The sequence below is a fragment of the Eumetopias jubatus genome, unplaced genomic scaffold (assembly GCF_037043125.1).
Source record: "Eumetopias jubatus isolate StellerSeaLion01/CBP00866 unplaced genomic scaffold, mEumJub1_p1.0 scaffold_12, whole genome shotgun sequence".
NCBI lineage: Eukaryota > Metazoa > Chordata > Mammalia > Carnivora > Otariidae > Eumetopias > Eumetopias jubatus.
This window is the reverse complement of record NW_028274818.1, coordinates 33577429-33591273: the sequence shown is the minus strand read 5'-3', so window position 1 is coordinate 33591273 and position 13845 is coordinate 33577429. Positions and strand designations below refer to the sequence as shown.

Below are 13845 nucleotides of genomic sequence, written 5' to 3'. Positions count from 1 at the left end.
GCTGATGGCAAGGTGTGGAAGGCAGAGGTGCAGTCTACATTGAAAGAGGTCCCATTCCAAGAATGCAGTGATTATGACCTAAAGAGTCATACCATAGGTTAAGAGATACCACATACAACAAACTCCAAAGGGTAAATACAACACAATTAGAAAATGAAGTATTATTTACATTTTCACTGCCTGGAAAATGGGTAACACTTGCATCTGTGGTTATCATCAGTGAAGCTGTGTAACAACCTTTCAAGTCATTGGAAGCCAGTGTTCACAGGTGGCACAATGAATGATCAACATAATGAATAACAGTATGATTAAAAATGAGTAAATGGTATTAGGGAACCACAGAAAGAACACCTATATCAATATAAGTAGGTTCTAAAGAACTATGAGTAGTAACATTATGAGTAGTAATAATGTTGCCATCTTTTCCTGCCTCTAGGAGATACAAACTACCCAGGAGTAGCACATTGGGCACATTTAGCAATAAAACAATGTGGGGGATCTAGGACCCAAACGAATAGAGATGGTACCTGGACACTATGAATAATTTCCTGTGCATTGATTAGATAATAAACACATAAATAAGTACTTTTCCTCTACCTATTATTGTAAATTTTCATCAATAAATAATTATACCTCATATGGGACCATGGATTTTGTAATGCATTTTTAATCCAAATTACATTTATAGACAAGGGATTCTCAAAAAAAAAAAAAAAATTGCTTGGGGCCCTGCACACAGTGTGTGGAAACTGAGCTTAATCTAACCTCACTAAAGAATTTTGAAGAGAATGACTAATCAGATGAACTAGTTGTACTGTTAGGGGCAAACATAGAAGATTTTGACAAAGAATTATGAAGTTCAGAATATCAGAACAAGCCTGAAAAGAATTAGGAAAGACTCAGGGCACCTGGGTGTCTCAATCGGTTGAACGTCCAGACTCTGGGTTTCAACTCAGGTGGTGATCTCGGGGTTATGAGATTGAGCCCTGTGTTGGGCTGCCTGCTCAGCGGGGCTTCTGCTTCAGGATTCTCTCTCTTCCACTCCTCCTGCCCCTCCCCCCTCAAATAAATAAATACAAATCTTAAAAAAAAAAAAAAGAATTAGGAAAGACTGGAATGTCAGAGTTTGCTCCATGTAACCACTGACACAAAATAAATCCCTGCAGACTGTTTACTAAAACTAGGATGGTGTATAGCAACTGTAGCTTTAATTTTGTGTAAATAGAGCAGAAATCTTCTACAGCTCTGTGGTCATTTGTTGGCTACCTGTATGTATTCCTACTTGTATTATATTTGCTTTACTCAATAATAAAATCAGCTACTTCTATATTTATTAATTAGCTTGTTCCTTTGAGTTTTGATTCCTCCCTCTCCCAATATTTCCAACTGTTTTCATATCTGGGCACAAATAGAAAACTGTGATATTTCTATGTCATCAAATGATAAACTGAAGGTATCTGGGAACCCCTATTTAGGGCATGATGAAAAAATTCATTACATTAAAAATATCACATAGCTATGATAAGAATAATAAAATACAAGAATTAGGAAAGACCTTGTATATTGAATGTATATGAAATTTCCAAATAAAATATCTTCAAAGTTTTAAATGAGAAACTTCAGCTTTCTCACTTATGTAGCTTTTATATAACTTTTTATATATAATTGTGTTCTTGAAATGCTCTATATAATTCCTGATCATGAGTCTTTAATGATCCTTTCAAAAGCTTGATGGCCACTATCAATGAGAAATTGTTCTTGTTCAGTCTGAAATGTTTTTGTCTACTGACAATTTATAACACTTGAAATTACAGTTGACCTTGAACAATGAAGAGGTAAGAGGCTGACTCCCTACACAGTAGAAAACCCACATAATAACTTTTGACTCCCCCCTCAAAAATAACTATTAATAGCCTAGTAGTGACCAGAAGCCTTACCAATAACAAAGTCAACTAATACATATTTTGCATGTTATATGCATTATTTACTGTGTTTTTATAATAAAGTAAGCTAGAGAAAAGGAAATGTTAAGAAAAGCATAAGGAAGAGATAATACATTTGCAGTATTGTCTTATAAGAAAAAAATCCCATATAAGTGTACTTATGCACTTCAAACCCCTGTTACTCAAGGAAGGGTCAACTGTATATATTTTTCTTTGACTTAATATTTTAAATTTACATGTATTTCATCATTCTGATGTGTCCTTTTTTTTTTCCTTTCAACATTTCATTTTTCATAAGAATATATGACGAGAACATACATTGTGTTTAAGAATTCTATTTTTCAATAGTGGTGGCCTAAGATTTGGACTAATTACTCTCTAAGAAGCAATCAAGGTAACTGGATTTAAAACATTAGAAATTATCTTAAACCCATTGATAAGCCGACAAAATAGCATGGGGATTGCCAGAGGTAACTCTGATTGCAAAACTAAACCCAGAAAAGAAAGGGAGAATATCAGCAACAAAATTAAATCTGCCCTAGGGTCATTTAATGATATCAGAAAACTTGTGTTTATCCTTTTAATTTCATGGGGCAAGCGGAACCGAAGTCAAGGTCCAGGGCCCATTCAAGGCGGAAAGTTATAACAGATGTGGTCCCACCATTACGCTGGACTTGTAAAGGACTCTACCCTCAGGCTCAGAGTGAATCAAAAGTAAACCTGCCTTTTCTGAACCCAACCCTGGAAGATTGTAGGGAAGGTTGCCATAGTGTCGAATGAAGCAGAAGAAATTAAAAATGCTAGAAACATAAAAACTTAACCCTGAGAACTTGTGGCAATTGCCCAGTCATGGTAAGGATTCCCAGTCCAAGTTCTCAAGCCCTGGGTGGGTCAGGAAAGCCCAAGTTCTAAACGTGGTTTAAGGTAGTACCCAAATGATACTGCCAAATAAATTTGGTAGATGGAAAACTAAAGTATCTCTGGAGAGAGTACCTTCACCCTATGCCTTAGGGAATCCCAACAAGTAATTTTGCAAAGAGGAACAGGTAGCACAGTCAAAAGCAACCGGGCACACAAGGAAGTAAGCCGCCATGAGTGAGAACCTGCAGAAATAAGGGAAAGAATGAGATGGTGAGTAGGAAGCAAAGAAACAGATCAGGATTGAGAATTCAATTCAGCAAATTATTTGGCAGTGGCAACTATCCCATAGTGTGCCCTGGAAGCAAATAGATCAGAAGCCCACTGGGTTTTTGAGGGAATTGTATAGTCAAAGAAATTAAGATCCTGGACTTAGAAAACCTTTGGCTGGTCAAGCTTTTGGGTGCCCCAAATTTCATGGGCAGTAAGTGGGCTGCAACAGCTGTACATTCCAAGGAGAACAGAGCCCCTAACCTCCACTCATGGTCATTCTGAAGTGGCCACGGAGGAAAATGAACAAAAAGGAACCTCCCTGGAGCAGATCCACAATACTAGTGACAAAGGATGTTGGCTATAATGAGACTTACTGAGAATGTAGGAATCAGAGGGAAAGCAGAGGATTCCTAAACCCTTCCTGATATTCCACAGATAGACATGTTTCGGCCAGCAGATTTGCAAGTGCTGTGAAAGGTAATTTCATACAATGAATCTCATTCTAGCACCACTTTACGTATTTATAGATTCCTCTCCATTTGTGCACTAAAAAGAGCTCAAACTTACTGAGCCCTTCCTATGTGGTTGGCACTATTCTGAGCACTTTACGTTTATTAACTTAATTCTCATACTTCTCATAGCAATTCTATGTATTCCCACTTTACAGACGGAAAGGCGCTTTATAGATAGATAACTTTATAGATAGATAAGGTACAGAGATAAGGACTTTTCTTAAAGTCACACAGTTGTTAAATGGCAGGAGTTTGATTTGAGCTCAGGCAGTCTGTCTTCAAAATCCATGCTCTTAACGACTTAGCTATACCATTTCTCGGGATGGAGTCAATTACCTCTCCTCTCCTCAAGGGCTTTAGAAATTCTTCCTTCTTTCTCCTGCATCATATCCATCAGCATACGACATGATATAATTTCCCCCGTATTTAAAAGAAAATCTCTCTTGAGCATACAGTATGTTCCAGCAAACATTTCTCTGCCCAAACTTTTCTGTAAAACTCTTGAAAAAAGTTGTCCATATTCATCTGTATTGGCTATCTTCAATCTCTCTCATCCCAGTCTCTGTTTTAGCCCCTCCGTCTAGGCTTTTCATTACAACTACTCTACTGAAAGAGCTTTGCTCAAGGTGACCAATGACCTCCATTTTGTAAACCCTAATGTTGAATATAACTCTTCATCTTGCTTTTTTCATTTGGGTTCATTGACACATGTTCTCTTACTGATGACTCCCAAGTATATATCTCAAGCCTAGACCCCTCTTCAGAACTCCAGATTTGTATTTTTGACTACATATACAACATCTTCACTTTGATGTCTAAAAGGCATCTCGAACTTACCATGTATAAAAACAAAATCCTGATCTTTCTGTTACAAAAGTCTTCCCCAAGGGAAGTAAGGTTAGGAAAGAGGACAATCTCCTTTCTGTTGCTCTAAAACCCTGGGTGTCATCCTTAATTCCTTTCCTTTTTAACTGCACACCTAATCCTTTAACAAATCCTGCTAGTCCCAACTTCAAAATATAACATTATACTTCCCATCACTCACCTCTGAGTCCTTACCTCCTCACCCTAGAAACTGTCAGGATGCTTGGATCAGAGACTTTGAGCGACACAGGTCTTCTTTATTGTTCACAGGAATCTTCTCTCTTCCTGATTCTGCTTCTACCTCCCTCCCCACAGCTTAGTCCATGATGAGAGTACAGGATTTCAGAGAGGAATAGTAAGAAAGAGAGTTGTCTTTAAGTGGTTCTGCTTCCACAGGTCACGATGTTTCCCTGTAGCAAGGAAGACGAAAATTTGGCTACCTACTTGGAATTGAGAGAGAGAAAACTATAGGGAAAAAACATTTTAGTAAAATGCCCTACTAGAGCGAAAGAATAATTACTCTCTTTAAAGAATATATGGAAAACTTGAGATGGATGGAAGTAGACACAATGGGAAGTAAGGAAAAGAATACCACCACTTCTCAACACTGAGGCACATGGAGTAGGAAAATGAACCACCCACCACTGAGGTAGTTTGCAAGGAAAGCATTGACTTTAGGGAAGAGGTTGTTTTTAATTTAGACAAGGGAGTGGAGGGAACACTCAAGTTGTTTGAATAGAAAATAAGGTATCCACTTTGGCATTAACCAAAAAAAAAAAAAAAATGCTGGGGTGTGGTAAGACAAAAACTATTAATGTTTAAGTGTTCCAAGAAATCTGATAGTGATAGTAGGTTAAATATAATAAAAGGCAAATTTCTGTGGCAAGCAAGTATAATGTCCTACAACAAACCAGCATCAGTCTCAAAAGTAAAGGCAACACAATCTTTGAAATCAAAGTATAATCTCAAAGCAGAGCTTGCCTTGGGAAAAAATAAAATTATTCAAGTTCATGACAACAGGACACAAAGTAGTTATAAATCCTACAAGAAAATGCCATTACCCACAATATGCCTACGTTTATATTATTTTCTTCAAGAAAACTGTTAAAATTTTTTTTCAGCTTTACCTTTGTCTAAACAATAAGATATACAGGCTAACTCAATGTATTGTACTGCTGAAGTTCAATATTTCCCAATGTCTAAAATTCTTGCTATTATAAACCTGTGTTCATTGAGTCCAACTTTAAATTTAATCAAGGCAGAATAAATATTTGGAACTTACAATTTTTACTTCTACACGAAACACAAGTCTTCTGCCTGAGCCTTTCCTACTTTGAACCCACTGCATTGTTTGCAGGCTCCATTCCTGCTCTGTGAATCTCCTCTGTTTGTCCTTCCGTAATTCACATCCTTTCTTGCACGCCTCCCTGCCCACCATTCACCCGTGTAGCAAAGATAGCTTAGGTACTCCCTGTATTCTGTACAGGTGATTACTATAACACTTGTAATTCTATACTCTTTCTCTCAGTAAGTGTTAGTTTTGGTTTTCCTGTGGTAGAATATAAGCAAAATGAAGGCAGCCACTGTACTGCAGTGATCTTGACAAGCTCACACCTAGCACGTGGTAACCTGCACATAGTAGGCTCTCGGTATTTTTCTGAATAATTGAATCAGTGCTACTTGCTTGCTGCTTGCTACTACCCTAGGAAGCATCAGACTGTCCCAGTGTAGGCAGAGGAGGCCCTCCCATTTAACAAACAAATGAATTAGTAGTTGGATATGTGGCTATACACAGAACTTTTAGGAGAGTTAAAAGAATTTCCTAATATTAAAAACTATTAGGAAATTATTGTTAATCTTGTTAGTTGTGATGATTGTGGTTAGGTTGAAAATATTTCCTTATTATTAGAAATACACATTGAAGTATTTATAGTGAAATACCATGATGTATATGGAATTTACTTTAAAATACTTCAACAGCAAAATAGATGAAACAATATGACAAAATAATTATTGTTAAATTTAGTTATGTGTATGTTCTAGCCTATTCCAACACTTAAATAGAATTGGTAAGATGATAGGAATGTATAATAATCTAGAAATTAACGTGATTGCCCTTAAGTAAACCAATAACAAGTGACAGAACTCTAATATGAGAATATGACATGCTTGAGAAAGTACAATATGGTATAACTTCAAAATAAATGAAAATGTTTCATACCAGGAGAAGCAAAGGAGAGCATTCTAAACTACTTATGGGAGGAAGGAGAAGAATCTCTTATTCAGAAATAAATTATTTATATCTAAGAAAATAAATTCCAAATACTACATGAGACAAAAAATGTGATCAATTATTTATTTCTATTTAGGGAAAATAAATTTTTCTATACATAGCTTCTTGAACTTGTCTTGCTATACATGTAAAACCAATGCATTCACTGACATAAATAAATATAAATAAATTAATCTCAGTATTACAAAAGAATAAGATTTACAATCTGGCTATGAACATCTCACTTCAGAAATACAGACTCTTTTCTTATGTTAATATCAAAGTATCTCTGGATAGTTTTAGAGACATTAAATTAATGAAGACACCTTTCACTCTTTCATAGAGGTCCTACTCCAAGAAGGAGGAAAAAAAAGATTGTCCTTAAACAAAACTACGGCCAATCCATCTTACTTACAAGTGAGAGGCTAAGTCCTGATTGGGTACCCGTACTTGTGTGACAAAAAGGAAGAGTTATTCCTTCATTCTATATTTCTCCTTTGCCACCAGCTAACCCAAGAAAATCAACGCTCTTGAGTCATAAGCATGTTTTTCCTTTAAAATATTTTGCTAACCCATTCAGACTCATTTTAATGGAATGAGAAAAGAAGAAAATGCCTTACAGTCAAGGGTTATTTTATAATACGGTCCATCTCTCTTTGGCAAGTTTGCTCAGAAGAGACTGATTTTAGGTTTTTTGTTTCTTTCCAGTATCCAATTACTGTGTTTAACTTTTTTTTTTTTTGTAAACAAAGGTAACTTTACACATCTAGTGAAAAAAAAATCACACATTTCCTTTTCTTCATGCTCATGTTCTAAGTATGAACAAACCTCTACACTTTCCTACACTTCGAGGAAAGTAATCACTCTAAATCTTGCAAGTTGTTCTATTTTCAAGAGGTTTGGGAGTGTCCCAGGACAGACTCGCTTCTCCTTGCTTCATTGATTTTCCTATGCACCTTAAAGACAATGATAGTAGGCAAAACGAAGAGCACGATTACATTTATTTTGTCCACTCCTCCAGAAAGTCTAAGAACTAAAATATTCTGCATACTCATGTGCACTTTCTTCTTAGCTCTTCTTCGGCTAAATCAGCTAGCCAATGGTTACTAGCATCATACACAAGACTGTCAGTGTTATACATGTGTGTCCTGAAAGTTAAAAAAGAAAGTTAACATCAAAATAATTTTATTGACTGATGACACACATTAATCTTTTGGTTACTATGAGATAAACAATGAAAATTAATCGGTTAATGTGGCATGCAAAACAAATGCAAAATTAGTAAGTTATCTAACCTCACTGTGGACTTTAGAGTTTAATAGCTATAGCAACACCAACTAAAATATGACACTTGAGTTTTTTAGTTTCTTGAAATTAAGTAGCCGAGTTAGAATTGATTAAGATACTTCCAGATTAAAAGTCAAAGAAAACCCCTGACACGTGCATTAGAGAAAAATTTCATCAAAAGACACCTCGAAGAAGACACCCAGAACGTTTCACAGATGCATTTATATTAAGTTATTTTTGTCATAATTTTGTATAACATAAAAGAGATATAAGATCTATAAGCATGACTTAAAAAGATACCATAAAACAAATCTTAATATTTCCAAACACTGGAAACTCTAAAAGCCATCAAGCAAAAAGGAGAAACAAATACCATATAAGCCAATCATCTCATGATGCAAACAGTCATAACGAAGGCATTCCTATTTGCAAGCCCTAATGTATCTACCTTTTGGCTTTTCCCCCCAAATATTTGTGGCATTGCTAGCATCCAATCATTTCAATAAACTGATTGCAAAACACAAGATGAGATGATGAGTGGAGACTGGATGACATGTCATGCTAATGAGAGATCCAATATGTTAGTCACTCAAGAAAGAAAAACCAGTCTGACAAGATAATAGAGGTCTGAGCCCCTATTATCCTTGAACAGTCATGGATAAATCCTGCCCGAGTGGTACTGATGGACATTTTACAAGACACAGAAATGTGACTTCATAAAACCATATACCTTTTACGATTTACCACAAGGTCTTACTTCTGAGGGATCACCAGTCAAATTATGAAACATAACATGGAGTGCTTTGTTGTTTTCATGAGTGTAATAAGAGCTGAATAGTAGAGAAGGAAAACATAAATTGAATCATATAATTTTAATTTCAACCGAAAAGCAGTATCAGCATTTCCTTACAATCACATCCCTTTTAACTAAAAACTTATGGGAACTACATTTCTAAAAGAGGTAAGTAAATCCTTTGATAGGCAAACACAAAGGATCACCAGGTGAAGGGACACAATCACCTTCACACTCATTAACTCTTTTCCCTGTCCCTATTCAAGATCCAATTTTTAATTAAATCGGTATGAAATCAGGAGCATAACCAGGAATGTACAAAGTTAGCTCTTAACCTTCAACAGCTTTTACTTCCAAAACAAGGCAAGTGGAGTGTTTTTTAAGTGCACATGAAAAAGGCAAATTCTTTCGTAGGGGTTTGCACAAGTTTCCTCCGAGTCAGAAATAGAGGAATTTGGTTTACTGCAAAACCCCAATAAAATTCAAAACAAATATTCCCTCCTTCTACGTTTCAGCACTTTGCATCCCACTGAAACCAACATGGCCAATTATTTTCCTGAAAAGTATGCAAAGAAACTGAAGCTGCCCAGAGAGTTCCCAGTGAACTCCACACTCCTTCCCTACCCCTCTTACCTGCCAGGCCCCAAAGCATTGGCTTTGCAAGGTAAACCCACAATGCTCTAACTCAAAAGGAGAGCCGGAACAAGGGCAAGGAAGTACGTAGAGTGGGTGATTTACTTTTCTTCCACAGTAGTTTTGCTCAAGCATCTGTACCAACTTAACTCACTTTATATGACTTTGAATTCTGTTCATTTTTGGTGGACTCTAAACCACATTCTTAAAAAGTTTCTGAAACACCTGAACTTCTATTTTACTACATTTGGTATTAAGCAACTAGAATACTTTATTGGCAATAAGCAAATATCTACTTAAAAGCTCACAGGACCCAGTGGTCAGATAATTTTACTTAAAGACTGAACCATTTAGTGACTTAAAGAACATTTACATAGTTTAGCTTATAATAGGCTTCAATAATACTGTTAATTTAAGGAGAAAGGTAAGAGTTACAGAGGGTAAAAAGTAGATAGCTCACATCACCCCCCAAATTAAAACAGGCCATTTAGTGACAGCATTAGAGTTGTTTTTAATTAAGGGAAAAAAATAGACAGGCAGTAGGGCAGTTTAGAAAAATAATTCAAGTTTATATAAACTCTACAGTAAGTTTTCTGAACGGTCAAATCTATAAAACAAAGGAGGGTCAATTTAAATAATCCTCTGTCTACAGGATAGGTCAGAGCCAGCTATGACATTATACTTAACACATGCACATTCAATGCAGATCAGATGTTTCAAATAATACTGATTTTTTTCCCTATGTGCAGCTGTTCTACCATCCCAGGGCTTACCATGTGCCAAGCACTATTCTACCTTCTTTACAGGGGGCAATTCATTTGATCCTTACTACAATCCCCTGAGACAGGTGATATACGTCCCCCACTTTACAAATAAGAAAAGAAGCATCAGAGAAGTGAAGTTGCCCATTGCCCCATGGCATGTACTTCAGCCTCGGGATGATTCAAATCAAGGGGTCACGCTCCTGGGTCTATCCTCTGAACCACGGGGCTGTTTTTAGCTGTTTTGGCATGTTTTCATAAATCCAACTCAGAAAAAGGCCTGATCACAGGCAACCTGCCAAGTCTGTTAGAGGTTGATTTTTCCCCAGGTTTTTGCTTCTGTGTAACACACCGATACTGCCAGAAATTGTACTGAGTAGGGAAACAAGGCGAGTTGATTAATAGATTGCAAAGTGAGAAAATGGCTTTCAAATCACTTTCCTTTGAAATGTTAATGTCCTTGAATCTACTGAAAAATTAAAAAAAAAAAAAGAAAAAAGACACAAAGTCTGTTTACCCAGGGCAGTAATGACAGAGAAAAGAATAAAGAGAGAGAATGTCAAAAAATACAATTAAGCTACGAAAGTTACCTTCTGATATAGTGTCAAGTTTTACTGGAAAGAAGCTAAGAACAAATTTTCTTAAATCATCAGAATTTCTGCTCACCCTGATTTTCCATAGTGCCAGAAAATTTTGACTAGAATTAGGGTACCAATTACAGTACCAGCAACAAGTCCTTGAGGGGGAAAAAATTTGGTAACACGGTTAATAGAAGCATGAGCAAGTACATATACAATGCAGTTTTACAATGACAAACACACCGGTTATGAGCCAAGTTAAAGAAAAACAGGGGATGTGAATTCTATTCTGTGTGTGGCTTTCTTATGTCACAAGTTTGACAGTAAAAATTGCATGCTATTTATCCTTTCGGTCAAAGAAAAATAAAATAAAATATTTAAAGTATCACATACTCAAATAAGATGTGTTTAACCCATTGGAGAGGCTTCTGAAGGTTTTCAACCCCACCAGGCTCAATTTTAAATGCTTTGATCATTGGTCATTCAAACAGGATGACTGCAGGGGCGCCTGGGTGGCTCAGTCGGTTAAGCGGCTGCCTTCAGCTCAGGTCATGATCCCAGGGTCCTAGGATTGAGCCCCGCGTTGGGCTCCCTGCTCAGCGGGGAGACTGCTTCTCCCTCTCCTTCTGCCTGTCTCTCTGCCTACTTGTACTCTCTCTCTCTCTGTCAAACAAATAAAATCTTAAAAAAAAAACATGATGACTGCATTATGTAATGTTAGCACTAGAAGGTATCTTGTGTAGATGAGTAAACTGAGTCTCAGAGAGATGAGGGCTACATATGTGGTTAATAGGAAGGCCATTTACTTTGTTCCTAGTAAAGCTAAGAGCTATAGGCATTTCTCCATCACAGGAAAGGTGATATCACCTGTGCATGGAGGCTAAAACATATTTATGTTGCTTACAGAATACGCTGTTCAGTGTTTAGTCTGTTGTCGATACAATTTCATTTAGGAAAGCACTATTTTGAGATTAAATGCACTACTTTTGAGTTGAATGACAGAAAAGTAATTGGTCAAATAAGTTGGTCAACAGTAATTTTTATAGTTTGATTTTCACACACAATCTTTCTTCTTCCAAACCACCCATGTGCCCTTTCTCCATACCATTCTTGGGCTCCCTTTTCCTTCCTACTCCAACCTGCAATGTCCTTGAACTCTATTCTTTTGATCTGTATTGCAAAGGAAATTACAGATGACACTAGGAAAGCAACTGAAAGTAATGTGATCAAATCACGAATTGGTTACCAATCAGCAAACGCTCATGTCACACAGTTGCACTGTCCTATGAATACATGATTGAACAAAACAGCTATTTCTACCACAGGTAAGTTTTTACAGTATTTTACTCAATCAATTTCTTTAACTGATCCCCTAGCACCATATCGTTAGCTTGGAAAGATTGTATTCATCAAATAAATCATGGCTCCTCAAAAATTTGGGGTTTCTTTTCCCTTCACCACTTCCATTAGCTTCACCATTTTCAATGGTTGTAAAACCACCCCATTTTCAATTTGAATGATAAATGAAGATAGAAAATTTTAAAGTGATCCAGAGCATCTAGACGGCTGAACCAAAATCTTATTCTTAGAACAATGATCAGCACATATACATAATTCTAGAAGAATGTGTGCAGAGACTGCAAACTAAAAAAACTAAAAACTAAAAAAGTTGTTAATAGGTTGTTCTTCCTTATAATCCTATTTAACATAACAGAATAAAGGAACTGAGGTCTGTGGACAGGTGAAGTCACACCAGAAAGAGGCTTTTATAGAAGGAAAAAGAATGTGCTTCAGTAAACCTTAAATTTTCAGATTTACAAATCAGAATTCAACCCCACTTCCTCGGCAACATCCATAGGACCCTTGAAGGGTTTTGTTATTATCATTGGATTTTCTTTGTGTGAGGGAATTTTTTAGGTGCGGGAAATTCAAATGCTTCTCTTGCCAGCCTAAGCAGATCAATGAAAAATTAGATGATTATGTTGTCTGATTTCTTAACTTTGAATAACTTGTAGATAATTGAAGTTACTTATAATGGGATGTAAGTTCATCTTACAGAGAGAAGGTAATAAGACACAGTGAAGACCTGATATAGCATCTGATGCATTTCAAAGTACTACTGATGATTCAAGACTCTTGAAAGTATGCCTCCATTTGGGCTAGTCTATACCATATGCCATATGCAGGTGGATGTACAAAGCCAAAGTTAATCAGCATGTGATCTTTGAAGGATACAGAAAAAGCATTTTAGATATGTCACTGAGTAGTCTCTAATTTTTTCTTAAATATTCCTTCAACTGACCTATTAATCCCCATAAGAGATTTATGAACATCACGATATAGGATTTCAGCAATGGAGGGGGGGAAGTAAAGAATCAGGACTACATTAATTGTCAAATTTGAGTTGTGCAGATTTGCACATAGGACAAGAATCTATCCTTTCAAGTGCTGGAGAAACGAGTACTCTGCCTCTGTTGAAGCGCCTAAGAGATGTGTGCCCTTGGGCAAGTTACAAATCTTGCAAAAATCATTCTTTCAGATAAAAAATGGGACATAGAGGGGCTCCTAGGTGGTTCAGTCAGTTAAGGAGCTGCCTCCTGCTCAGGTCACGATCCCAGGGGCCTAGGATGGAGCCCAGAGTTTGAGTCAGGCTCTCTGCTCAGCGGGGAGCCTGCTTCTCCCTCTGCTGCTCCCCCTGCTTGTGCGCGCTCTCTCTGTCAAATAAATAAAATCTTAAAAGAAAAATTAAAAAATTAAAAAAATTAAAAATGGGACATAGATACATTATAAGATGTTTTGAAAAGTAAAATAAAAATATAAAAATTTCAGTAGAGTACTTGCCACACAGCAAAAATGCAAATATTACCTTAATAAAGGACTGTTCTTACTCTTTGGTGTGGCCTGAGGGAATGATAAAACTGTCAGAAACCCATTTCAGGGGGCGCCTGGGTGGCTCAGTCGTTAAGCGTCTGCCTTCGGCTCAGGTCATGATCCCAGGGTCCCCGGGATCGAGCCCTGCATTGGGCTCCCTGCTCGTCGAGCCCTGCATTGGGCTCCCTGCTCGGCCGGAA

At 36.9% G+C, this 13845-nt stretch overlaps 1 protein-coding gene across 8 annotated transcripts in view; it reads right to left on the bottom strand.

Annotated features, from left to right (window-relative positions):
* Positions 1-701: 701 nt before the first annotated feature.
* The window catches only part of CD55 (CD55 molecule (Cromer blood group)), a 32507-nt gene continuing 19363 nt past the window's right edge, over positions 702-13845 (bottom strand). Inside the window, exons 9-11 of one of the 8 annotated variants that reach the window (XM_028120221.2) lie at positions 10863-10932; positions 8740-8839; positions 6793-7870 (exon numbers count right to left, since the gene is read on the bottom strand). In XM_028120221.2, the coding sequence (XP_027976022.1) occupies positions 8743-8839; positions 10863-10932 (167 nt within the window). In that variant the 3' untranslated portion in view covers positions 6793-7870; positions 8740-8742. Of the gene's footprint in view, positions 4861-6792; positions 7871-8739; positions 8840-10862; positions 10933-13845 lie in introns of those variants that run through there. The other 7 variants (XR_015766445.1, XR_015766447.1, XR_015766446.1 and 4 more) reach the window with 7 other exon arrangements.